Source organism: Acinonyx jubatus, chromosome D1, assembly GCF_027475565.1.
Source record: "Acinonyx jubatus isolate Ajub_Pintada_27869175 chromosome D1, VMU_Ajub_asm_v1.0, whole genome shotgun sequence".
Lineage (NCBI taxonomy): Eukaryota > Metazoa > Chordata > Mammalia > Carnivora > Felidae > Acinonyx > Acinonyx jubatus.
Genome location: NC_069390.1, coordinates 58866249 through 58889807, shown reverse-complemented (window position 1 = coordinate 58889807; position 23559 = coordinate 58866249). Strand labels below are relative to the sequence as shown.

The following is a 23559-nucleotide window of genomic DNA, read 5'->3' as shown; positions in this document are numbered from 1 at the left end:
CAATGTGAAAACACATGTGCAAAAGGCTTTTTATTGAAGCATAATTTTTTACTGCAAAATCTTGGAAACAATCTATCATACATGGGGAGACTAGTTGAATAAATTACAGCCGAGCCATATGGAGACCTTTGCAGCTTTAAAAAAATAATAAAATAAAATAAAATAAAATAAAATAAAATAAAATAAAATAAAATAACTGAGGAAGATTTCTGAATCGATGTGGCATCAATTCCAGACACATTATTAAGTGTCAGGGGAGGGGGAGGCAAAGGCCCAAAGCGCGTCAATATAGTATGCTGCTCTTCATGTCAGAAAGAAGAGAATATAAGAACACACAGAGGTATCTGCTCATCTGGGCAAAGGAAATATAGGAAGCACAGGTGAATCTTTGGAAGAGGCTGGTTCCTCCGGGGCAGGTGGAAAGAGGTGGAGAGAGTGAGGAGTGGAAATGGGAGAGCAGGGGCATGGAGAGACTGCTACATCTCCAAGTGTATCTTTTAAAATGTGTATTATTCTGGGGCGCCTGGGTGGTTCAGTCGGTTGAGCGTCGGACTTCAGCTCAGGTCATGATCTCACCGTCTGTGAGTTCGAGCCCCGCATCGGGCTCTGTGCTGACAGCTCGGAGCCTGGAGCCTGCTTCGGATTCTGTGTCTCCCTCTCTCTCTGTCCCTTCCCCACTCTCACTCTGTCTCTCTCTCTCTCTCTCTCTCTCTCAAAAATAAACATTAAAGGGGTGCCTGGGTGGCTCAGTCGGTTAAGCGTCCGACTTCAGCTCAGGTCAGATCTTGCAGTCCGTGAGTTCGAACCCCACATTGGGTTCTGGGCTGATGGCTCAGAACCTGGAGCCTGCTTTCGATTCTGTGTCTCCCTCTCTCTCTGCCCCTCCCCCGTTCATGCTCTGTCTCTCTCTGTCTCAAAAATAAATAAACGTTAAAAAAAATTAAAAATAAAAATAAACAGTAAAATATTTAAAAACAAAGAAATAAAATGTGTATTATTGAGATATAATTTACATACCATAAAATGCACCCTTTTGAGGGGTAAGTCAGTGGATTTTAGACTGTTTGCAAAATCGTGCAGCCCTCGCCATGATCTCGTTCCAGAATATTTTCATCATCCCATTCGTCGTCCCTCCCCTCAATGCCTGGCGACCCCTGATCTATTTTCCTGTCTCTGCAGATTTGCAGATCCATATAATTTGCAGATTTCATATAAATAGAATCATACAATATGTGGCTTTTGGTGCCTGGTTGCTTTCACCCAGCAGAACGCTGGCACGGTTCATCCGTGTTGTAGCGTGGATCAGCACACCCATTCCTTTTTATGGCTGGATAATATTCTGCTGTGATAATATTCTACCACGTTTTGCTCATCCATTCAGCTGTTGCTGGGCCTTTGGGATCTTTCCACTTTGGGGCTACTAAGGATAATGCTGCTACGGACATTCACGTATGAGGGCTTGTATGGACCCGTGTTTTCAATTCTTCCGGGTATATACCTGGGAATGGAATTATTGGGTCATAGAGTAACACCATGTGACATTTTTTGAGGAACTGCCAGACTGTTTCCCAAAAAGCCCAGAGCCCCCTTATGAGGACTGTGACCGTCCCCAAGCCCTGTGGAGTCACTGGGTTGGACCTGAACCAGGCTTCCTCTCTGTCCTGACAAGCACGCCCCCTCCCGTGCCCTCTCCTAACACTCCGAGGCTCTGAGCCCTGTCCCTTCCACCTGCCGCGACCTCTGGGCTCCCTCCACTCCTTTGTCCCTCCCAGGTCAGGCACTTCCTTGCTCCCCTGCTCCCCATCTCCTCACTCTCCCCAGCCCCCCTCCTGCCCCTCAGAGCCCTTTCCCTGCAGCCAAATGAACTTTCTGAAATACAAATCCAATCTCCTATCCTATTACTTCAAACTCTTGAGAGCAGGAGTAAAGAATAGAGGATGACATTTTACAGACTGATGTCATTTCTGGGTTCTCGGGAGCATCAGAATGAACCTTCCGGAAAGACCGCTCTCCTACCAGGAAAATTATGGTAATGAGCCTGTTCGTTAACTCAAAGGCCAGGCTGAGTCTAGACAGGAGGGAGGAGGAGGGTCACCAACACTACAGAATACTTCTGTAAATGACGGTCCCAGGGTGGAGAGGGGCCATCTCTAAAAACCGTTATGATTTGACTGAACGCCGAGAGATTGGCAGTCGCCCCTGGCAGCCTCGGGGTGGGAGTCCAGGTGGGGTTCTGGAACCGGATGGGTGGCGAGCCGGGAAGGGGACAGGGAAGGGGCAGCTCGAGGAAGCCGAGGTGGGCCTGACCTGCGAGCTCCCCCCTCACCTCCCGCCTCCCACTCCCAGGGCCACGGAGATGGGGGCGGCTGAGGAGGTTTTCCTCCCACTGAAGGCATGAAAGATGTCATGGCTGTGTGTGTTTGCGTGCACACAAAGTGCCGTCTGCCCCCTCCTCTCTGGAGCCCGAGCGCTAGCCTCTGGCTGGTGCAGCAGCAGCTCTGGAGTCTGGGTGTGGTTGGCATCGGGCATGGCGGTTAGGGCAGCGGTCAGGGCCCGGGAGTGGCGGGCAGGAGGTCTGAGCGGGTCATTCTCCTACCTGGGCCTCGGTCTCCACATCTGGCCAAGGGCGGTGGTAATAATCCCCGTTCCCTGGCTGACGTGAGGATGCAAGGCAGTCAGGGACTCAGAGGTGCTTTACAACATGCTGTCTCTCCACGTTAATTTACATACTAAAAAACATCGCAAAAACAGAGAGAGAGAGTGAGAAAGAATCTCAGGCAGGCTTGGCTTGGCGACATTAGCTCAGAGCCCGACATGGGGCTGGATCCCACTAACAACCTGATAACAACCTGAGCAGAAATCAAAAGTTGGGCGCCCAACTGATTGAGCCACCCAGGGGCGTCTAAAAAACAAAACCTCTTCAAATAATTTTTTTAAAATTTTCTCGCACATCTTTTAGAGTCATTCTTAGGTACCTTTTTATCTCTTCTTTTAAAAGATGCCTTTTCCTGAGGGGCCTGGGTGGCTCAATCGGTTAAACCTCTGACTTCGGCTCAGGTCATGGTCTTGGGGTTTCTGAGTTCCAGCCCCGCCTTGGGTTCTCTGCTGTCAGCACAGAACCCTCTTCAGATCCTCTGTTCCCCTCTCTCTCTGCCCCTCCCCTGCTGGTTCTCTCCCTCTCTCTCTCTCTCAAACTAAAAAAAAAAAAAAAAAAGAAAACTTTTCTTGACTGCTTACTACTACTGTATAGAAATTAAATTGATTTTTGTATGTCAATTTTGTATCTGGAAAACTTGGTGCTTTATCAAATTAATGTAATCAATTATATGTCGGATTTGTGTGTGTGTGTGTGTGTGTGTGTGTGTGTGTGTGTTTCGGTGAGTTTTCTCTGCATAGACTAATGGTTCTTAGTGTGGTATACTGCCCCCTGGTTGGGAGATTAGAAAATTTGTGAGGGTTTTGTTGTGCCCAAGAAATTACACATCACAATTCATATTATTTTATTTTAAAGTATTTTCTTTTATTAATCGCATATTAAAATTAAAGCATTATGTTGATTTTTTTGAAAACACACGTGTGACAGATTATATTATCCAAGAATTTCACTTCGGGATACGGAGGATGGCATTAATTTGTTACAGAATGGGGAATTTGGATCCGATAGGATTGCAAACCTCTGAGGTTTAATATTTTCTTTCTTTTTTCAAGTCATATTTTTGAATCCTTATCTTCCCTTGCTGTGCTCTCGAGATGTCTTGGACAATGTTGAACATTGTGGCGATAGTGGGCACATCTAGCCTTAGTCCAAATCGTAAAGGAAATGCTTTCACCTTTTACAAAGATTTTTTTTCTAATCACGAATAGATGTTGAATTGTATCATTTTATTCTCCTGCGTTGGAGATACATTTCTCTTGATGTGATATACCACACGGACACATATTTCTTTTTTATCCATACATTCTGATTGCTTTTTTCACTTTTATTTATTTATTTTTTATTTTAGAAAGAGAAAGAGAGCCTGAGCAGGGGAGAGAGGCAAAGGGAGAGAGAGAGAGAGAGAGAGAGAGAAAGAGAGAGAGAGAATCTTAAGCAGGCTCCACGCTCAGCACGGAGCCCAATGGGTGGACCCATCCCACAACCCTGGGATCACGACCTGAGCCAATGTCAAGAGTCCTTGGCTCAACTATTGAGCCACCCAGGCACCCCTTGATTGCTTTTCTAATACTAAATAAACCACTTGGAATTTCTGGGATAAACCCATCTAGATGCTGATATATTATGCTTTTTTTACATATCATCACGCTCTGTCTGATGGCATTTTATGTAGGATTCCGCATGTATGTTTGTGAGACAAGCCCATCATCTTCTCTGCTTATGTGGTCCTTGTCAATTAGCGCTGGCCATAACGGTCCGGTCGGGTCGGGTCGGTGGTTGGGAGCACAGGTCCCAGGACCCAGGTTTACACGTACCCAAGGACCTGCAGCCAGCCTGCGCGCAGAAAACGTGTGCGGGGCGCGCCCCCTGGTGGCTGTGGGTCGCAAGAGCCTGAGGAAACCAGCGGGGTGAGTGGCGCCCAGGTGGCTCTGAGGGCCAGGTGACACAGGTGGTGCCAGGGCTCTGCGGGCTGCTGCTTTTCGCTGCGCCTGATGACGAGAGCAGCTCAGCTTCAGAGACGGGGTGACCGGGACCCAGAGGGACACCTGGACCCAGACAGGGTGACCAGGACCCTGGAGGGGCACACAGCAGGCCCATAACTACAGAGTTCTAAACCTTCTGAGCTGTAAAGTTCCTGAATTGCAATGTCTTTACCTGTAAAGTGGAGATAATCCATCTGCTTGTCAGGGAAATGGGAGGAAGTCGTCAGGGCACAGAATTCAGACTTTCTAGAGAATAAGGAAGGTGTCTTCTCCTGGCCTCAGCATTCTCATTTTCTTGTCTGTTACAAGCTCTTGGTAAATGGGAGAAAGGAGAAGGGAATTCAGGATTAATGATAATTGTCTAGCACGAGAGTCTGCCCCGGGGAGGTCTGTGTGAAGGAAGCACATTTGCTCATCTATTAATTTTAGCTTATTATTTATTATTGTTCATTTATTCAACAAATATTTATTGGACACCATGGTGGGAAGAATAATGGTCCTAGTCCACGTTTTAATCCCGGGAGCTTATAAATAGGTTAGGTTAAGTAGGGACAGGGAAATAAGGTTGAGGGGGAATGAAGGTTGCTGATCAATTGATCTTAAGGCAGGAAGATAATCCTGGATTATCCAAGTGGGCCCAATGTCCTTAAAAGTGGAAGGAGGAGCAGGAGAGTTAGAGATGCAAGAATGCTGGTTTTGAGGATGGAGGAAGGGGCCTCTAGAAGTTGGAAAAGGCCAAGAAGCAGATTCTCCCCTAGAGCTCCAGTAAGGAATACAATCTTAATAACACCTTGATTTTTAACCCCATGAAGCTTGTGTTGGACTACAGAGCTGTAAGGCAATACATTTGCGTGGGTTTAAGTGCCCAGGTTTGTGGTAATTTGTCCCAGCGGCAGTGGGAAACTAATACAGCACTGTTCCAGGCACAGCAGCAGATGCTGGGGGTTCTGGGAATTCACAGAGCTATAACCAGGTAGGGCGAGGAGCTCTGTGCCCTGGGACTAGGAGGGGGTTGGGAAAGGCCTTTCCAAGGAAGTGACACTTTATCTTATATCTGAAGCTTATATCAAATGAAGCGAGAGTGGAAAAGTGTTTCAGGCAGGGGAACAGCTTGTTGGAAGGCCCAGGGGCCAGAGAGAGTACACAGAACCTCAAGAGGCCCCAGCAGAGTGGGGAGAAATCCAGGCGGAGAAGTCAAAGGAAAGCAGGTCAAACCGCCCGTCTCAGAAAGCATTTGCTTTGTATCTGAGGACAATAGGGCTGGATTTTGAGAGGGGGCCCAATTATGACCAGATCTGCCTTTTGGCTGCTGTAGGGTGGAGAGTGCATCCCTAGGTGGCCCTGGCTGAGGCCCACATAAGAGCTGGTGGGAACCCAGGCCATCTGGTGCCATGGAGAAGATGGACCGACAAGAACTGACTGGAGAGATATTTTGGAGGTAAGACCAACCTGGTGATTGACCGGATGGGGTAGGAGAGAGAAGGAGAGTTTGAGATGCAGCGCCCCCTTCCTGGCGTGGACAAGTCGAGAGATGACAGTGCCATTTGCTGAGATGGGAACATCGGGGGAGAGGCAGGCCTGAGGTGTGCCTGCCGCACATCCAAGCTGAGGTGACCACTGAGGCAGGTGGATACGCATCGGGAGCTGAGTGAAGGTCTGTTGGAGATTCAGGGTGGACTCCGGGTTGTTGCAGAGGGAAAAAGAGGTTTCTTAACCTCGGCACTAGGACATTTTGGGTAGAGCAGTCCTTCGTTTTGAGGTAGGCCTGGAGGGTTGTCCTCACCTGCAAGGTCAGAGCGGGGTCACGTGCCGATCCATGTTCCAATCCAGGGGAAAGGGAAGGGGAGCCCAGGTGCGGCAGGGTTCAAGTGCGGTCCTCATGGCGTCCACACCACATTCATCAAAGAGCCTGGTCACATGGCCATGCCCAAATGCCAGGGAGGCTGGGGAGTGTAGTCTAGGTGTGTGCCCAGGAGGGAGGGAGTAGCAGACTTTGGCAGACAGCTGGCAGCCTCCCCCGCAGGCATCCTGCATGACGCAAGAGACAGGGACGGTGGTGGTTCAAAGACACTTCCCGTAAAGGGATCGGTGCTTGTGCAGAAGCGCAGAGGGAGGACAGAAGCGAAGGGACAGCGTGAGTGGTTCCGCCCGGATGAGTCTGCCGGTGGGGAGGAACGGACCTTGTCCTAAGGGCAGGGAAGGCGTTTGGTCAGCCTCCTGACTTCCTATCTGGGCTCCTTCCTTCCTGAAGTCATTCCCTCTTGTCCGTCTCCCCCAGCTGGGACCTTGATACATGTTTCTGCCTCACCCTTAGGCCGTTTTCTTGATCCTCCTGCTTTGCCAGGATGACTGAAAGCTCCTGGAGATCACAGAGTCCCGATCACTGACCCCTCGGCCTCCTAACTGATATCCACGATTCCAGTCACCTCCGCACACTCCCTAACCGTTGTCCCTCAAGGCTACTAATCTGATCTCCCACCCCCAACACAGTTCTGTACGTCGCCCTCCACGGGCTTCCCAAATAGTGTCCAGATTCCCCTATCACTGTCTTGCATGGTTTCACCATTGCTGACCCCCACGCTGACGCCACCCTGAACCCCCCAGCCTGGTTCCCCAAGGCTGACCAACCCTCAGGCCCAGACACCGGCAGGGAGCCTGTCTCTGCCCTCTGGGTGGGAGGGCTGGTGGCGCTGGTGTGCATAGTCGAGACCACTAGAGGCGGCCATCAGCTGTGGTCGGTGGGCGTGGAGGGGACCACAATGGTGTGTTGACTGGGAATGACCACGTGGCCCTGGATCAGTCACTGTCCTCACTGAGCCGCGTGTCTACTCACTTGTCGAGGAACCGATGGACGTGACAGCTCGTGTATCGTACCCAAGAGGAGACATCGGACCCCGGCTCCTCGCCCCTCCCTTGTTCCACTGCCCACATGGACTCAGGGCAGGAGCGGGCCCCGGCAGGCTCCTAGAAGGGGCAGTGGAGCCGCGTTTGGAGGGGCAACTGACATCCCTTGCCCAGCGGGCTTCATTCCTAGCTGCACACTCGAATCACTCGAGGAAGTTAAAAAATACCTAGGTATCCGGGGACACCCGGCACCAACACAATCAGAGATTCTGGAGGTGGGGCCAGGAGCCAGGCTTTTGCACCACCCCCCCCCCCCCAGGTGATTCCAGTGTGCAGCTGGGGTTCGGGTGCACCGAGCTGGGTGGGATAGAAGGTATCCAGAGCAGGAAAGATGCGCTCTCAGCGCGGGACGCATCACGTGCGGGGGCTGCTCACCCTCCCCCAGTACGCCCCACCCGTCCTCAGGAGACCCTGTGATCCGGGCCACAGCTCAGCCCAGGGTTGTGCAGCGCCTTCCACATGAGCAGCATCTCGTAGGGCGCGAAACGGTGCACGAGCAGCAGCTGGCGGAACAGGCAGGGATCGAAGGAGGGCTGCCGGGCGCCGGGCAGCTGCACGCCGAAGGGCCGGATGCCCGCGTGGCCGCTGGGCACCAGGCCCGCGCGCTTCAGACACATGCCCATGTAGGCGTCATCGATGGGGAAGAGCGGGGTGTCGCGGGCGGCCGCGCGCAGGGCCCCGACCGTGCGGCTGGACAGGAGGAAGCCGCCGCCGCTGCAGTACACCGGGTAGGCCGGCCCGGGGAAGAGCTGCGGCGGCACGAAGTACTTGCTCCGGCTGTCGCGTATGGGCACCGAGCCGTCCATGAGCTGCCCGGCGAAGAGGTGGCGGTCGGGCCGCTGCGCCTCCAGGAAGCCGAGCACGTTGGCCGTGTGCACGAAGACGTCGTCGTCGCCGCTGAGCAGGAAGCGCGCGTGCGGGCAGCGCACGGCCAGCCAGTCGAGCAGGTGCACGTGCTTGAGCGTGAGGTTGAGGAAGGTGTCCGCGAAGGCCCACTGCAGCACGTCGCCGTGCTCGCGCGCCTCCAGCCCCACCAGCGCCTGCAGCCGCTCGGCGCGCTCGGCGTCCTCGGGCGGGCTCGTGCCCAGTAGGAAGAGGCGCCGCACCTGCCGCCCGCCATACAGGCGCTCCTGCCCCCAGGTGCGGCGGATGAGCTCGCGCCGCTCGTAGTTGGCGGGCGACGACTTGACCGCCAGCAGCAGGTAGACCCCGCGCCGGCCCGCGCACTTGGCGGGCGCGTCCCAGAGCAGGGGAAAGTGGCGGCAGTGGCGGTACCGCAGGAAGTCTTGGATGCGCTGCGGCAGCTGCTCGAAGTCGTCCGTGGCGTTGGCCGAGTCGTTGGCCACACACGGGCTGAACAGCCACGGCTGCGTGGCCACAGGAGCAGCAGGGGTGGCCTCGACAGATCCGTCCCACATGGTCTCCTGCGGGGACCTGGAGGCTTGGAGGAACCATAGGTGCAGGGCCAAGAAACTCACACCCACCAGAAAGAAGGTCAGAGTCTTAGGATTCATGGACCTGCGGCAGGGAAAAGCCATCTGTGGGGGAAACCGAGTCAGAGGTGAGCCAGGAGCCATCTTCGGCGTCAGCAGAAGGGCACCCTTGCCCCATCACGTCTCTCCCGGAACCAGCCCCTTCTCAACTTTGCTGCTACAAAGTTAAGGGGAAACCACAATTCAAGATTACCCCAAAGCATCTCACGTCTCCCACAGTCTGGAGTGTTCTGACCTTCAGAATCTCATTGTCTCCTGACATCCCCCCTGGCGAATCCACCCAGGCCCAGCGAACTCACGTCAAAGCCAAAATCTTCATCGTCCTGTGAATTCCTATCCTGCTTCCCTACCTCAGTAAATGGCATCACCGTCCACTCAGTTACTCCAGCCAGAAGCCCGGACTCTCCCCACCCTCAACTTATATCCAGACTCCATACCCTGGAATTTCTGCATCCAAATCTCTCCACCCTTATTCCCTCCTCTCTGTCCCAGTCAGCCCTGCCCCTCTCTGATTTATTTCCTCCTTTGCCACCTTAGTCAAGGAAGCCTGAGGTGACAGCAGTGGACTCAGACACACGTCAAATTCTGGCATCACCACTTAATGTGTCCTCTTGAACACGTCACTTCAGATCTCTAGGACTGAGTGTTCTCTGTAAGAAAGGGTTAGTAGATTCCTACTGTGCAGGGTTGTTGGGAGCATTAAATGAGCATAAAGTGGCCAGTCAGCGATATTATAACCTCTTTGGCATCCTCTGACCCCACTCCTTTTTTTTCTTCATGCTGGTATTATTTTCTGTTCCCTGAATATGCCAGGTCAGGCCGTCTTTTCTGTGTATCTAACTCCCCCCGCCTGCCCAGGGGCACTTCAAGCCCTGCTTTCATGAAGAACCCCTCAAGACAAATCCCAGATCACAGTAGCCTTTTTTGTATTTACTCCCTGCTAAATCCTGTCTCACCGGCTCCTGTCCTTGAAACACACTTGTCTCTGTTTAAGAGATGCCACTCCCTTCTGGCTTTCTGTCTCCTTCTTTCGCCACGTCTTTCGATTCCCTTTGGTCATTTCCTCCTCTTTCCACCTTTAAGAGTGGGAGGTCCCCAGGGTCCTGTCCTAGACGTCTCCTTTGCTTTAGGACCTCCAAGCTCCTGTGCCATATGTCCAACCAGCCACCTGTTACCAAGCACCTCTGTGTGGTGCTCCACGGCCACCCTGGGTGCAACCTCAGCTCTCATCTTCGTCCCCAGGATTGCTCCAGAGTGCCACAACCCACTGTGGTTTTTGTTCAGGCCCCAAACCGTGACCGACTCCTTCCTTTTCTTCATCCCTCCACCCAAGCCTGTTTGATTTTAACGCCTAAGTGTTTCATCAGCCTGTCCACTTCCATTCCCATTATCAACAGGCTAACCCGAAGTTCTGTCCACATGCTTTCTCGCTCTCAGCAGATCCTTCCTCCACAGTAGCTGGGGGTACCTGTGAATGTGCAGATTTCATGCCACTCCTCATGCTCTTTTCTTCAGCTTTCTGTCAGCCACCTGCCCTGGCCATCAGCCAAGTCACAGCCTTAGCTTGGCAAAGCTCTTTCTATCTCTTTCTACCTTGGAGCTCCCCTGCCTGGACGGACCCCCCCCCCCCTCCTTTGCCTGCTTAACACCTGCCCAGCCTCCTCAGCCTCTGGGTCCATTGAATAGGAATGTCCTTGGCTAGGCTTTAACGTCGCTCAAAGGAAACCAGAACATTATTTGTTTTAAAGTGTATCTTCTTTTGGGGTGCCCGGGGGTTGGTCTAGTTGGTTGAGCGTCCGACTCTTGATGTCAGCTCAGGTCATCATCTCACGGTCGTGAGATAGAGCCCCTCTCCCCCACTTGCTCTCTCTGCCTCTCTTTCAAATAAAATAAAATTATAAAAAAAGTGTATCTTCCTCCCTAGTCTGTAAGCATCTTGAGGGCAGGTATGACATCTGTGTTGTTCACCATGATGATTAAATGGCAATGTGTATAAAGAATTTGGCATGCTACTCGGCACATGGTAGGTGTTCAGCAGAGGTTACTTATTATGATTATCAGGGTGCCAGTCAATCTTTGTCGAACGGATAGTTTGCCAAAGCCCGTGCTCGACAAATATCTTCAGACTGAGTCATTTGCACGTCGTAGGTGTTACCGGATTGAATTGTGCTCTAGCGTTTGCGTCTTACATAGTCCCTGCACCACGTCTAGCGCGAGATGGGCACAAAGCAGGTGTTCGGTGAAATAACGGAGGTGCCAATAACTACCCAAAAAAGTGAGAGAACGCTGCAAAAGTGTGGGTGTCATCACTGAGTCCCACTGGAAATACTAGACGTAGGATCTTGTAGCTCCTACTGAATTCCTGCTTCAGTGTTTGATGCCCTGAGACGGGAGAGACAGTGAGATGGCCCAAGTCCATTTTGTCATCGCGATACGCTCAGTGGCTTATCCTGTTCCTGGCACATTTGTGGCAGGCGACACATTTTTCTTTTCAGTGAACGAAAGAATAAAAGAACGAATGAAAATAGACTTTGGAGCCTGAGGAGCTGGGCTTGAGCCGGCTGCTTCCACTAGCTGTGGGCCTTTGTGAGAGGTCGTTTCCTCAATTGAAAAATTGAGAAAGTTAACACCCGTCTCTCGGCGGCACAGCGAGCGAGAAAATAATATTACTGACGCCGAAGGGCCATACAAACGCTAGTTAAAAACAAAATTGGAAAAGCACTCCCCGTCTTTTTTCTCTCCGCCCAGAACCATTTCGCGAAAGAAAAAGTAATTCTCGTGTCAAGGAAACTTGCATTTACTTTGATAACGCTCATCCAGGAAGCTGAATCCTGGCCACTTTTCCATATGAGTAACGAGCAGGGTGGGCCGTAGTCTAATCCTGAGGGTGGCGCTGGTTTGCCACACCCTGTTCTTGGATGCGGCCGCTGTGAAACTTTGGGTGTCCCCTGTCGTTCTTTTTGCTGGACTTCCCCCCTTTTCTCAATGCGCTCTTCCAGGTCTCCTGGGGTGCTCCCACCTCAGGCTCTCAGGGGCTCTGCTGGCCCCGATCCCCTGTCTCTCAGGACTCAGCTCAAGTACTACCTCGTGCAGGAAACCTGGTACGACCAGCTCAGTGGAACATGTGTCCTTGTTACCATGGCTGCTGAGTGGCAAAGGTGGGAAAAGAGGACACACCTGCCACTTAGGTATCCCTTTAGAACCCCAGGTTCCTCATTTGTGGGAACGTGGGCAAGTTAATTTATCTTGGTGCCTCAGGGGGTGAAATGAGTTGATCCGTATAAGGCACTTTGACTTATACACGGTGTGCAGTAAATGGGGACTATAGTAATATTAGCAATTAACTAACACAAGAAAGTTTACTGAGCGGCGTAGGATTATCTGAAGTTCCTCTGTGACCCTCTCACCGCCTTTCTTTCTCCGTTTATTGCTCTACGCGTACGTTTGCTTTCCTTTGCAATGCCATTCACTCTGCCTGGGGTTCTCTTTATTTTCCCAGGAACAGGCAAAGTTCCTGTTGGTTATTCCCTCCTCTGGTTTGATGCCGAGACGGCTGAATGGAACACGGATCCTGGGTCATCCACCAGCCCCCTACCACCTTAAGGTATTCCTGGGGAATATATGCACAGCGGATATGGTAGGCAATCAGGCATGGAGCCCTAACTCGGAAGCTTTGTCCTGGTTCCTTCCCCTGCCCCTTCCTCCCTCTGGTTCTTGCTTCACCCTCTAGGGGGAGGGGTGTGAGGAGGGGAGAAAATGCACCTCCTTGCCGATGGGAAGCAGCCCAAGCCCCCGTCTTACCTTGAGTATCTGAGAGAGAAGAGACAGGAGCCGTCCCCAGACTGGGACTTACCTTTAACCCCTTCTTTTGCATGTGGAGGCCCAACCCCCAGGACTTTGGCTCAGTTCAGTGTTCTTGAATCTGACCAATCCATGACCTCCTTCCTCCTCCTTGGAGGGAGGGTGAAATAGGGGACAGCTATAAGCTTCCTTCCTACAGTGACTGCTTACCCTTTGCCGTGGAGCTAAATGCCATCTCTTCTGGTTTTTTTGACTCCACCCACGGCTGCCCTGCACGCTCCAGCAAATACCTGACTGAAATAATGCTGTATTGTGATGATCAGTGTTCCCTGCTGGACGGAGGGCAACTCCAGGGCCTGGGATCTGTTCTGTTAACATAGGATACGCTCTAAAGTCTTTGTTGAGTGAATTGTATGTAAAATGTCCGTACGGGCATATTTTCTAAACACATTAATGACATCCAAGCGTGCTGAATTGGGCAGATGGTCAAGGGCTTCATCCCGTTATCACTGTGAGTGGTCAGGAGAGAGGTGAATCGGCCTTGGACTTGGTCCTCAAGAGCTCACCGTCTCTTGGGAGAGCCAGATATTGAATACTTATAAAGGGATGTGGTGCATACAAAACACAGAGAGGAGACTTGGAGAAGGGAACCTGAGTGAGCCAAGAAGAGTTCACAGCAGAACTGGATTCTGTCAGTTATCTATTGCCGCGTAGCAAACCATCCCCAAACGTAATGGCTTGAAACAACCAGCATGTATGTTTTTCAGGATTCCTTGGGTTTCCTGGGAGGCTCTTGCGCAGGACCCGCCTGGGCTCTCTCATGTGGCTCTATTCAGTTAACTGGTAAGCTAGGGGCAGTGCTCAACTGGGACAGCTGGGCCTCGCTCTCCTTGTGCCTTTTCATCCTGGGCTGCCTCATGGCACGGTGGTCTCGGGGTTCCAAGATGGCGGAGGCAGAGGCGACAAGGCCTTGGAGGCCTGGGCTTCAGAATGTGCATCATGGCACTTCGTCCACATTCTGTTGGTCAAAGCAAGTCACAGGGCCAGCCCAGACACAAGGGATGAGGAGGAGCTCCAAAAATTGATGGCCGCCTTTAAGCTACCACGTGGGTTTTGAGATGGAAAGTTTTCCCAGCAGGCACCCTGAGGTGACGTGCAGAGGTGGGAACAAACGGGACTTGTCTGGGGAACATTCCAGGCTTAATGTGTGTGGAGGGGTAAATATTGAGAGTTGAAGATACAGAGATAGAAGTAGCCTGAGAAAGGCTTTGAACAGCGTACCTGGCGTTTTATCTTGATCCTTTGAAAGTTTTGGCAAGTCTCTGCTTTCCAGAGTCCATTACAGCAGCCCATATGGTGGCACAGTTGTTGGAGAGGGCAAGGCTGGAGGCAGGGACCCCGGAGGCAGATGGTGATCCACAGGACAGCGAGGCGTGGCCCCACCTGGATTGGGCAGGGGATGTCTTCGTAGATTGGTGCTTTATTGGATATTCTGTGAGAGTTCACCTCTCAGGCTCCTTGTCCTTTCTGCTAATTTAGAGGGCCCTGGGTCGGCGGGGAGCGGGGTGGGGGGGTGGTGCCTGGATGATAGAAGGGTGAGGGAACAAGGATGAGGGGGAAGTGAGTGGTGGGAGGAAGCTGGGGTCTCGGGTGTAGGTTTCAGTGGGGATGGTGAGAGTAGACTGAAGGAGGGAGTCCAGACTCCCTGGAAAGTTGCTGGCAGGTGAAGTCTGAAAGAGGATGGGAGCACCAATTAAATCTGGGGCACACGAGGCCAAGGGCACAACCCTAGAGAGGGGCCGACTGTATTTCTTCACACACTGAGCAACTCCTGTCCCACTCATGGCCAAGGGTCCAGGGCCTGGCATGGAGCAGCCGGCCATCCAGGTGAGCAGAATGACATAATTTTGTTAACTCATTTTCTTCAAGCCCCCTAAAAATGCATCTTTCCCCCGCAGCAGAAATGCCTTTGGGGGAGGTTTAGGAATGAATTAAAATGAGGAGAAAAGTTAAATGGGGGCAGGTTTATTGGAGTAAAATGAACAGACTTTAGGGCAGGCAACTATGAGCTCTCTAGGAAGGTTCTGGAGTGGCCAGCGAGGAGCCTAGTGAGATGTATCTAGTGGATGTGGGTGGCAGGGTGGCTTCAGAAAGATGTGAGCTGTTCAGAGAAAGAAGTAAAAGAGCCTAGGGGTGCCTGGGTGGCTCTGTCGCTTAAGCGTCCGACTTCGACTCAGGTCATGATCTCGCGGTCTGTGAGTTCGAGCCCCGGGTCGGGCTCTGTGCTGACAGCTTGGAGCCTGGAGCCTGCTTCGGATTCTGTGTTTCCCTCTCTCTCTGCCCCTCCCCCACTCATGTTCTGTCTTTCTCTCTCAAAAATAAAGATTAAAAAAAAAAAAATTAAAACAGCCTTAACTCCTTTCCAGCCCTCTTCTTTACAACGAAAGGTGGGTGTTTTAATCCAGTACAAGAAGTCCCAGTCTGGTACTTGCTGGGCCACACCCTAGCCTGAAAAAACGGGTGGGATAAGGCAGAGGAAACTGTCCCCACCTCCAAGACAAACAGGTTGTGTGAGCACAGCCTGGTACCTGACAACCAGGAAGGGGAGGAAAGCTGGATGGCCCCTTGTTCCAGGTTGAGCTGGTCGTGGGAGCGGGATCCAGAAGAGAGGTTGACTCCTCAAGGTCGTCCACAAGTTTTGAGGTACCCCTGGCAGGCCCAGGCCAGGCACTCTTACAAGGAAGGATCCTATTCAGAAAGCCCATTATAATTAGATTCATACTACACCATGGTGCTTAACCCTTCAGACAAAACTCTACGTTTTACAGCTATAGACTCCAGTGTTGAAAGTTAAGTGACTTGCCTACAGGCAGGCAGACACCTTCTGGGTGGGGGCCCGGGAGCCCACGCCAGGACTTTAGACACCACCAAGGACATGAAGAATGTAACTGCACCCTGTCAGGACTAATGCCAGTGGGCTCCCCTGGGAGCCTGCTGCCTCAGTGCAGGGTTGGGTCAGGACTGCCCCTGCCCTCTACCCCGCATGCCACATGGAGCACGCAGCTAGCCCTGCCAGCAGCCACAGCCGCCCCAGCCCGGCCTCTGGCATCCTGAGGAACTAGAACTTGGGCTCTCATCCCCGGATTCCCTTCCAAGTGAGTAGTGATTCTCTTTGGTTGGAGAGGTGCCCCTGTCCTTCCTAATCCCTCTACCTAATCCCTAAACAGTTTGGTTTCTAGGACTCAGTCTGAGATCCTCTTTTTCTCCTTCCGTGATCTCCCTCTCATGCCTTCAAATATCACGTGTGCCTTTGATTCCCAAAGTTGTCTTCAGCTCAGATCACTCAGCTGAGCTCCAGGTCCACAGCATCTTACTGCCTCTCAGTCCCAGACTTACTCGATAACTCACCCAATCCTGCCGCTTCCCATAGAACTCAGTTATATCTGCTCTTCCATACCTGTGCCCAGTGCCGCTCTTCACCACTACCTACTATTGGGACCACCGTGTTTTCTATCTGGTATCCCTGTGCTCACACTGGCTTTAAGTCCATTCTCCACCCTTTCAGGTGCTCTCCAAATTCAGGTTCTCAACGCAGCTTTGAAAGCCCTGTGTGACTTAATTCCTGCTCACCTCTCCAGACACTCACCTCCTGCTCCCTGCTGTGATCAGCCTGTCTTTCCTTTCCTAACTCCTCTTACCCTTCAGTCCTAACATAATGTTCCTCCTCAGGGACGTGTTCCTTACCCCAGTTCCCTAGTGCATACTCCCAAAGCTCTCTGTTCCCTCCCTCCGGGACACTCCTGGGCACGAGAGTATAGCTGCCTAGGGCAGGATTTATTCTCCACGTGCTCCTAGCACCTAACATGGACACAGCATTCCAAAGTTTGTGGAGTGGATGATGGCACAGTGCCCTTTGGTTCCCTCAAAGCAAGGTTCCAGAAATGAAACCTCTTTCTCTTTTTAAGCTTCCTCCACATTTGAGAATCAGCCCTATTTTGGGACTAGGCTGCCCTACCAGGTGAGATAGGTCCTGCTCTCTCTAGCACTTAGGTAGACCTATTCTGTGTTCCAGTCCAGGGCTGAAGCACGAGAGAAAGCTGGGAAAAAACAAAGCAAGGGAAACAAACCCACCCCAGTCAGCTCAATAAAAAGTCACTCAAATGGTGAATGCCTGTGTAGAGGTTATGTATGGCAGGGTGGCTTTAGAAAGTTGTGCACTGGGCTACCTGGGTTGCTCCATTGGTTAAGTGATTTTTGATTTCAGCTCAGGTCATGATGGAGGGGTCATGGGATCAAGCCCTGCTTAAGATTCTCTCTTCCTCTCCCTCTGCCCCTCTTCCCCCGCTCACTCTCTCTCTAAAAAAAAAAAAGAAAAAAAAAAAGGCTTGTACTGTTCTGAGGTGGAATAAAAGCAATCTCAACCCCTTTTCAGGCATCCCTTTTACAAAGCGGAGTCCAAATCACTTTGTAAATTCTCTTGTGTACCTGTTCCATCCTTGTTGATTCAGGTAAGGCTGTCCTTCCTGACACACAAGGGAGGAACTAGTTGGAGAATCTACCAGATGGTCAGCAGTGATTCAAACTACCCATTCTAGCCAGTCTGGCTAGGAAAGCTAATATTTGAAAAGTTATTGTTTGTAATACTAAGCGAGATGTGGGAAATTCTAGTTACGTTTTACATCTTGCAGATGGCACTTTAGCCATTGCCAAAGACAGAAGCCATAGGCATATGATGGCTCGTGTAGTACGTTTTTTTCTGTTTCTGCCCTGTTCCTCCTTGTTGTGTGAAGCTGGAAGGTTCACGTGTTTACTCTAGAGCTCCTAAAGTTGAGAATGCTGTGCATTTATAGATCATAAATGCTTTATTGAAAAGTTACTAGCTTTTGCTTTGCAAATCACCCAGGCTTGGAGTAGAAAGGTACTTCAATATAGTTCAAAACTAATGATAAAGATCCTTCCCACGAACAGGACTGCTGCTAGCCTATACAGATCATTTCACCTAGAAATCGGAAAAAGGTGTCCCAAGATACAATCCTACCAAGGCACATACCATGACAAGCTGAGCACAGGTTAGATTTCAGCTTCCACTAACCCCCCTCCTTCAAGTGCGTGCCTTGTGCAGTGCACAAACTGTACAACATGGTGGCCCTACCTTTATATAAATGGTGTATATTAATATAAACCAGGGATAAAACATTACCAGAAGTCTTATTCAAAACAGTATTATTTTTAATACTTTCACCTATAGAGAGGTAATTAATGAAATATAGCCTAGATTATAGCAGATTAGATAAAAATACACAGTTCTACTATCGTCTAGAAAAATGATTGCGGCACAGGCAAATCAAATGGAGAAAGTGAATAAGCAGATCTGAGATCACCTGAAAATGGTTAGTTCCTTGTATAGACTCAGTACAACCTATGTTTATTAAATAATTGCTAGTAGAACAGACATTTGCACCAAAATGAAACCAGGAACCCTTACATTAGCTTGAACAGTTTATCTGTTGGTCACATTAATGACTCAGAAATATTACAAGTATGGAAATGCTGGACAGTAAACAATGCCTGATCAGTACATTCAACAGAAATTGGCAATACCTATTAAAATAGACTCACTTGTTAATTGCTATTAAATAATTTAGCTCTAAAAAGAAAAGGCAAAAAGAAACAAGGACTAATTGTGGAAAGGACTTTGAACTTTTTCTTTTAGAAAGAAAAAAAAAAAAGAAGTACCCATGACTATGCACCTAGCATTGTTGGATTTTACAGTATGGAATGGAATTTCCTTCATAAAGAAAACAAAATCACGTAATTTTTTCCCCAAAGGTTTAGGCACTTTGCAGCAGGCTGTTGACAATCTAGTAAAACTGATATGAAGAAATGGTGTTAGAGTGTCAATATTTAAACACAAATGCTATTACTACATTCAACAAAGAAGTGAGAGAGGTCTTAAGTGCAGAACATATTTTCCTGCTGACAAATACACCAATCATCTTGCAGAGAAGTGTGGAGGCAAGCACTGTACTTCCGTTATGGAGTTCGTTTGCTGAAGGCCTAGAGAAGAGGGCAAAATCCCAGAACCAGATCGTGAATATTCGAGGCATTGCAGGCCACACACCTCTCTGTTGCTTATTCTTTTCCTTTTTGTATGTTTAAATAACACCGTCAAAATGTAAAAATCATTCTTACCTTGCAGGCCATACAACCGCAGACTGGATGGGTCTGTGGGCTATAGTTTGCCAATCCCTGGTCTAGAGCAAAATGGTCTCATAAAACATTTTGTTTTAGGTGCAGATGATCTCAGGATGACTATCTGCAGTGAACCATACTTATGTGCTTAAAGATTTGTCTAATAAATGTGCTCTGCTGCAACCTTAGTTACTTGGGCCAACTCAATGCAAAAGCGATGTTCTGCAGATCTGGCTTTGCCAGAAGTCTCAAATAAAGCTTCTTCTATGATAATTTTGTGAATATTCAAATTACCAGTGATGAAATCTAGTTCAAGTATCAACGTTGCACTCTAAAGCAATGGAGCAGGTCTTGTTGAGAAGGGGTGAAAAGGAACCGTGAGCAAAGTGTGACCTGTGGTTGGTGCTAGAATACCAACAGCTGCTGGCTGGGCTAAGTAGAGGGGGGCGATTTTAGGCCACCTGCAGACCGGTGGTTGAATTTTCTGAGTTTTTAGGGTTTTGTAGTAGGAAATATTCTCGTGATCATTTTCTGCCAATCAAAACAAGCAGTCATTTGCTGGATTTAATGATAAATGAAGGCCTTGTGAAATAACATTCACATTTAATGTGAATGAATTCATTAATGTGAAATAATTCAATTCACTATTTAAAGTGAATTAAAAATGGGGTCGGTATTGCAAATGGCCAAGTGGTGCGTCTGCAACGGCAGAAATCCTGTAGCTAATAATACTGCTTCATTTCCTCAGTGATCGGTCTTCTTAGCAGCTCTGATCGCCTGTCAGGGAAAGAATTGTTGCTTGATGGGACTGGCTATCCCTCACAGTTTCCACTTTCCCCTCAAGGGTGTCAAGGGTTTAGTATCTAGCGTCAAAGTTTGTGCTCTGAAGCCAGAGTTGTGTCTTCAGTTTGAATTCAAGTGAAGCCATTGTCTGCTTCTGAGTGTAGGTCAGTTCCAAATAAAATACTAAAACGTTAATTACAAAACATAAGTTTATCTACCTTTGACTTATTTTTACGGAAAGACCAAAGATGTTTTGGACCTGTTAATAAACATGTTCTTTCACCACATTAAGAAACTGTACCATAGAGTGTCACCTGGGTGGCTCAGTTGGTTGAGCATTCGACTCTTGATTTCGGCTCAGGTCACGATCTCACAGTTCATGGGCTCGAGCCCCATGTCAGGCTCTGTGCTGACAGTGCAGAGCCTGCTTGGGATTCTCTCTCTCCCTCTCTCTGCCCCTTTCCTGCTCTCACTCTCAAAGTAAATAAAATAAAAACTTAAAAAAAATAAATTGTATTATAAAGCAGCAGCTACCTCTGGAAGTTGAAGTGGTACATTCATAAATGTGCTAAATTACAGAATGCTGATATGTGGTAGTTCACAACTGTCAACTTCCTCATTTTCACTGGAAATTAAGGTTATTAGGGGCTAAGAATGCTAATCAATACATGTAAGTGAGAGTACTAGAAACAATAAAGAAGGGACGCATCTCGAAAGGCCTGAAAGGTATGAAAGATGTGTTTTGTTAAGAAAAAAAGGAAAGCAATTTTATCCTATAGTAGTTGCACAGAGGTTGTAAAAAGGCTGTTCCAGAATGAGGAAGGAAGAGGAAAGGACAAAATCCCGCATGGGCATAGAAAGCTGTAAAGGGTCTACAGAAGGGGGCAGGAGTGGAGGAGAGAAAAAAAAAAAAGCGGGGAATATCTTATTCATGTGGGTAAACTGGCTGATTGAATGCATTTATTTTTAATTTTTTTTTTTTAAGAAATGAGCCCAATAGTATATGGATGCAAAACTAGATGTTGAAATTCCTTCCTGAAAGGAAAAAGTTTCTTGGATTGTTGGAAATTTGTCAATGTCTTGGTAGAAAGTGATTAGTCACACCTCCAGTTATCTAAAGTGAATGTTACAGGGACGACTACATTTCCTTGTCAACTACATTATAAAGAACTCTTTATCAAATCTTTAACCATGGCCATTTAAAGCCTTTTGTCACTCACAGATATTGTTTTACAAAAAAAGACTGTCTCACGGACCCATGGTAAAGACTACAATAGGTACTTGGGGGTACAGGCTTCTGATGTCATTATTTAGGTAATTTTAAGATCATATCCCTGGACAAATGGTTTCTAGAACAAATAGAAAAGCTTGTGGATTCATAAAACTGCTAATCCCAAATCAAGAAACACCTGAAGTTATCACGTGAAACTGAGTACACTGATAAAGAATGATTATGATTTCTTCTGTGACCTTTGCTTAGAATATTGCTGGTTCTTTAATGTTTTTCATTTTTTTTTTTTTTTTGGTTTCAGAAACCCTTTCTGTTAAATGATCTATATACCACACAGCAGTTCAGTAGATTACGTCTTTGTAAACAAAAACAAACATTTATCTTTTCTCCCTGCCTCATCCGTCCAGAGTTTGGAAACTCTTACTGAATGTTATTTTCATGGCAGTATTTGAATGTTCAGTAAGAATTTGTTCTCTTTATAACAAGAGACAATTTGAAACACTGGTTATATTAGGCTTTGACTGGAATGTCATATTTGAGAATGGTGTGCATAGAATCAGAGATGACCAGTTTTAAGAACTAAGGTGGACTTTAAGGAGCCAGAGCTTATAAAGCCTTCCTGGACAACCTGCCTGGCTTACAGGATTCCCAGCCTTCCAGGTGAGTAAGGAAGGATACTTCCTGGCAGGCCCAGAAATTTAGGATATTTTGGGGATCCTGAGAAGGAATTCACCCAAATCTGTAGTGAAGTCTGATGGTGAGTTCTCCCAGCCTTGAGGCTTTTATTTTTTTAATGTTGATTTTATTTTTGAGAGACAGAGCATGAGCAGGGGAGGGGCAGAGAGAGAGGGGGACACAACCCGAAGCAGGCTCCAGGCTCTGAGCTGTTAGCACCAAGCCTGACGCAGGGCTCGAACCCACGAACTGTGAGACAACCTGAAGATTGTGAGATAACCTGAGCCACCCAGGCACCCCTAGCTTTGAGGCTTTTAAAAGTCCAATCTGAGATCCCTAATAAAAGTTCCAGCCAAACAAACTTAAAAAGGACTATGACGTCAATTACTACTCTTGCTACACTTACAACCAGGTCAAATTTGATAAGACTAGACTTGCTACAAACAAAAACAGTCTTACCTTGATTATCTTTGATGAAAATGGGGGTAATTTTAGGTTTCAATGGAAAACTATAACCCACCATTGTGGATTATCAGATTCTAGTCCTGTTCATTCTCTTTGAGCTATTTTCACCTCTTTGTAAGCTGGATCATGCCACCTTGTGTATTTTGTCAGTAAATAACTTTTCCAATTTTCTTCCACCCTCCTGATTCGGCACCGATAGGTGCCCATTTCCTTAAGCCCTGCAAGCTGAAGGGAACTTCAAAGGATTTATCACAACGGTTTGGGCCGCTCAGGAAGTTCACCAGAACACGGTCGTCTGAGCTGCAGGAAATACCCATGACTGTGAGACTGCCACTGCCGTTCTGACTCTGCCTTTTAAAGACACTTCAAGACCAGTGTTTAGAAATCCTTTTGACTGCCTGTCCTCTGCACTCAAACTGAGTTTATAATCTGCTCGAACTACTAATTTTTGTTTTTCCTTTTCTTTCTCCATGAATCTATGCCTTCTTTCCCTTTGCAGATCTCCTGCCTCCCAACTTCTAACCTGAATCTTCTCTCCACAGCCACCATCTCAGCTTCTGGCCCTTGACACATCTTGGGAAGTCTTAGGGGAAATAAAGGAAGTCTAAGATGTGGGGAGGGAGGACGTACCACTGTGGCATAACAATTATTTTGTGCTAACGGCATTTGAGAATCAACAGATATAGGAAGAGGCTTTTTTCCCTGAACTCCCTTTTTATCTGCCTAAAAGCAGAACCTCCCCCAAAGAACTCAACTGTTGTAGTTTTGACTCTGGCATCACAAATGAGCAGACATTGTCACAAAACTATCCAATCTCCCATCTGTTCTCCTAAGGGCCCGTTTATCCATTCTGAACATCATTTGTTTTCCCCTCAGTGCCCTCTCTTTCCCTCCCCTCCCCTTATTAAGATGGTATATAAGCCCCAGATCCTGCCTCCGGCCCCACCTTTCTCTGAATGCTCTGTGTCATGTGAATAAAAATCTACATTTTCTCTTGCTCATCTCTCATTTGTCAGTTTAATTCACAGGCCCTCAACTACTGAATCTAAGAGGGTAAAGGAGAGATTTTTCCTCCCCACCAGGAGACATTGTTAAGTCCAGCAGCATGCTCACAGGAACCCCAGCAAAACTGGCAATTTCTCATCTAGCAACTACAATTAGACATTTAAAAGTTTCCTTATTCTTGAAGTGCAAGAGTTTAAAAAACAGCATTGAAGTTTTCCATTCAGATGGGCCATGACTATTTTTTTTTCATTTTATAGCCCTCGCTACAAAGGCGTTTAACCACTTTTAGCCAAATTTTAGTCATTATTTTCAAATGTTTACAGCACAGTGAGTAAGCTGTAATTTTAGACACTGAAAAACAAGACAAACTCA

The 23559-nt window shown here is 48.5% G+C and overlaps 1 protein-coding gene across 6 annotated transcripts; it reads right to left on the bottom strand.

Annotated features, from left to right (window-relative positions):
• Positions 1 to 967: 967 nt before the first annotated feature.
• B3GNT6 (UDP-GlcNAc:betaGal beta-1,3-N-acetylglucosaminyltransferase 6) lies at positions 968 to 12873 on the bottom strand. 6 transcript variants are annotated; one of them, XM_053203727.1, is made up of 4 exons: positions 12837 to 12873; positions 4811 to 9080; positions 2597 to 2729; positions 968 to 1498 (listed from the first exon to the last, which is right to left on the bottom strand). In XM_053203727.1, the coding sequence occupies exon 2, from the start codon at positions 9078 to 9080 to the stop codon at positions 7944 to 7946; it is 1137 nt and encodes a 378-aa protein (XP_053059702.1). In that variant the 5' UTR covers positions 12837 to 12873; the 3' UTR covers positions 968 to 1498; positions 2597 to 2729; positions 4811 to 7943. The 6 variants fall into 6 exon arrangements, with proteins under 6 accessions (XP_053059702.1, XP_053059700.1, XP_053059698.1 ...); XM_053203725.1 differs by lacking the exon at positions 12837 to 12873 and having other exon boundaries at positions 4811 to 4949; positions 6088 to 9296; XM_053203723.1 differs by lacking the exon at positions 12837 to 12873 and having other exon boundaries at positions 4811 to 4949; positions 6422 to 9296.
• Between the last annotated feature and the right edge of the window lie 10686 nt (positions 12874 to 23559).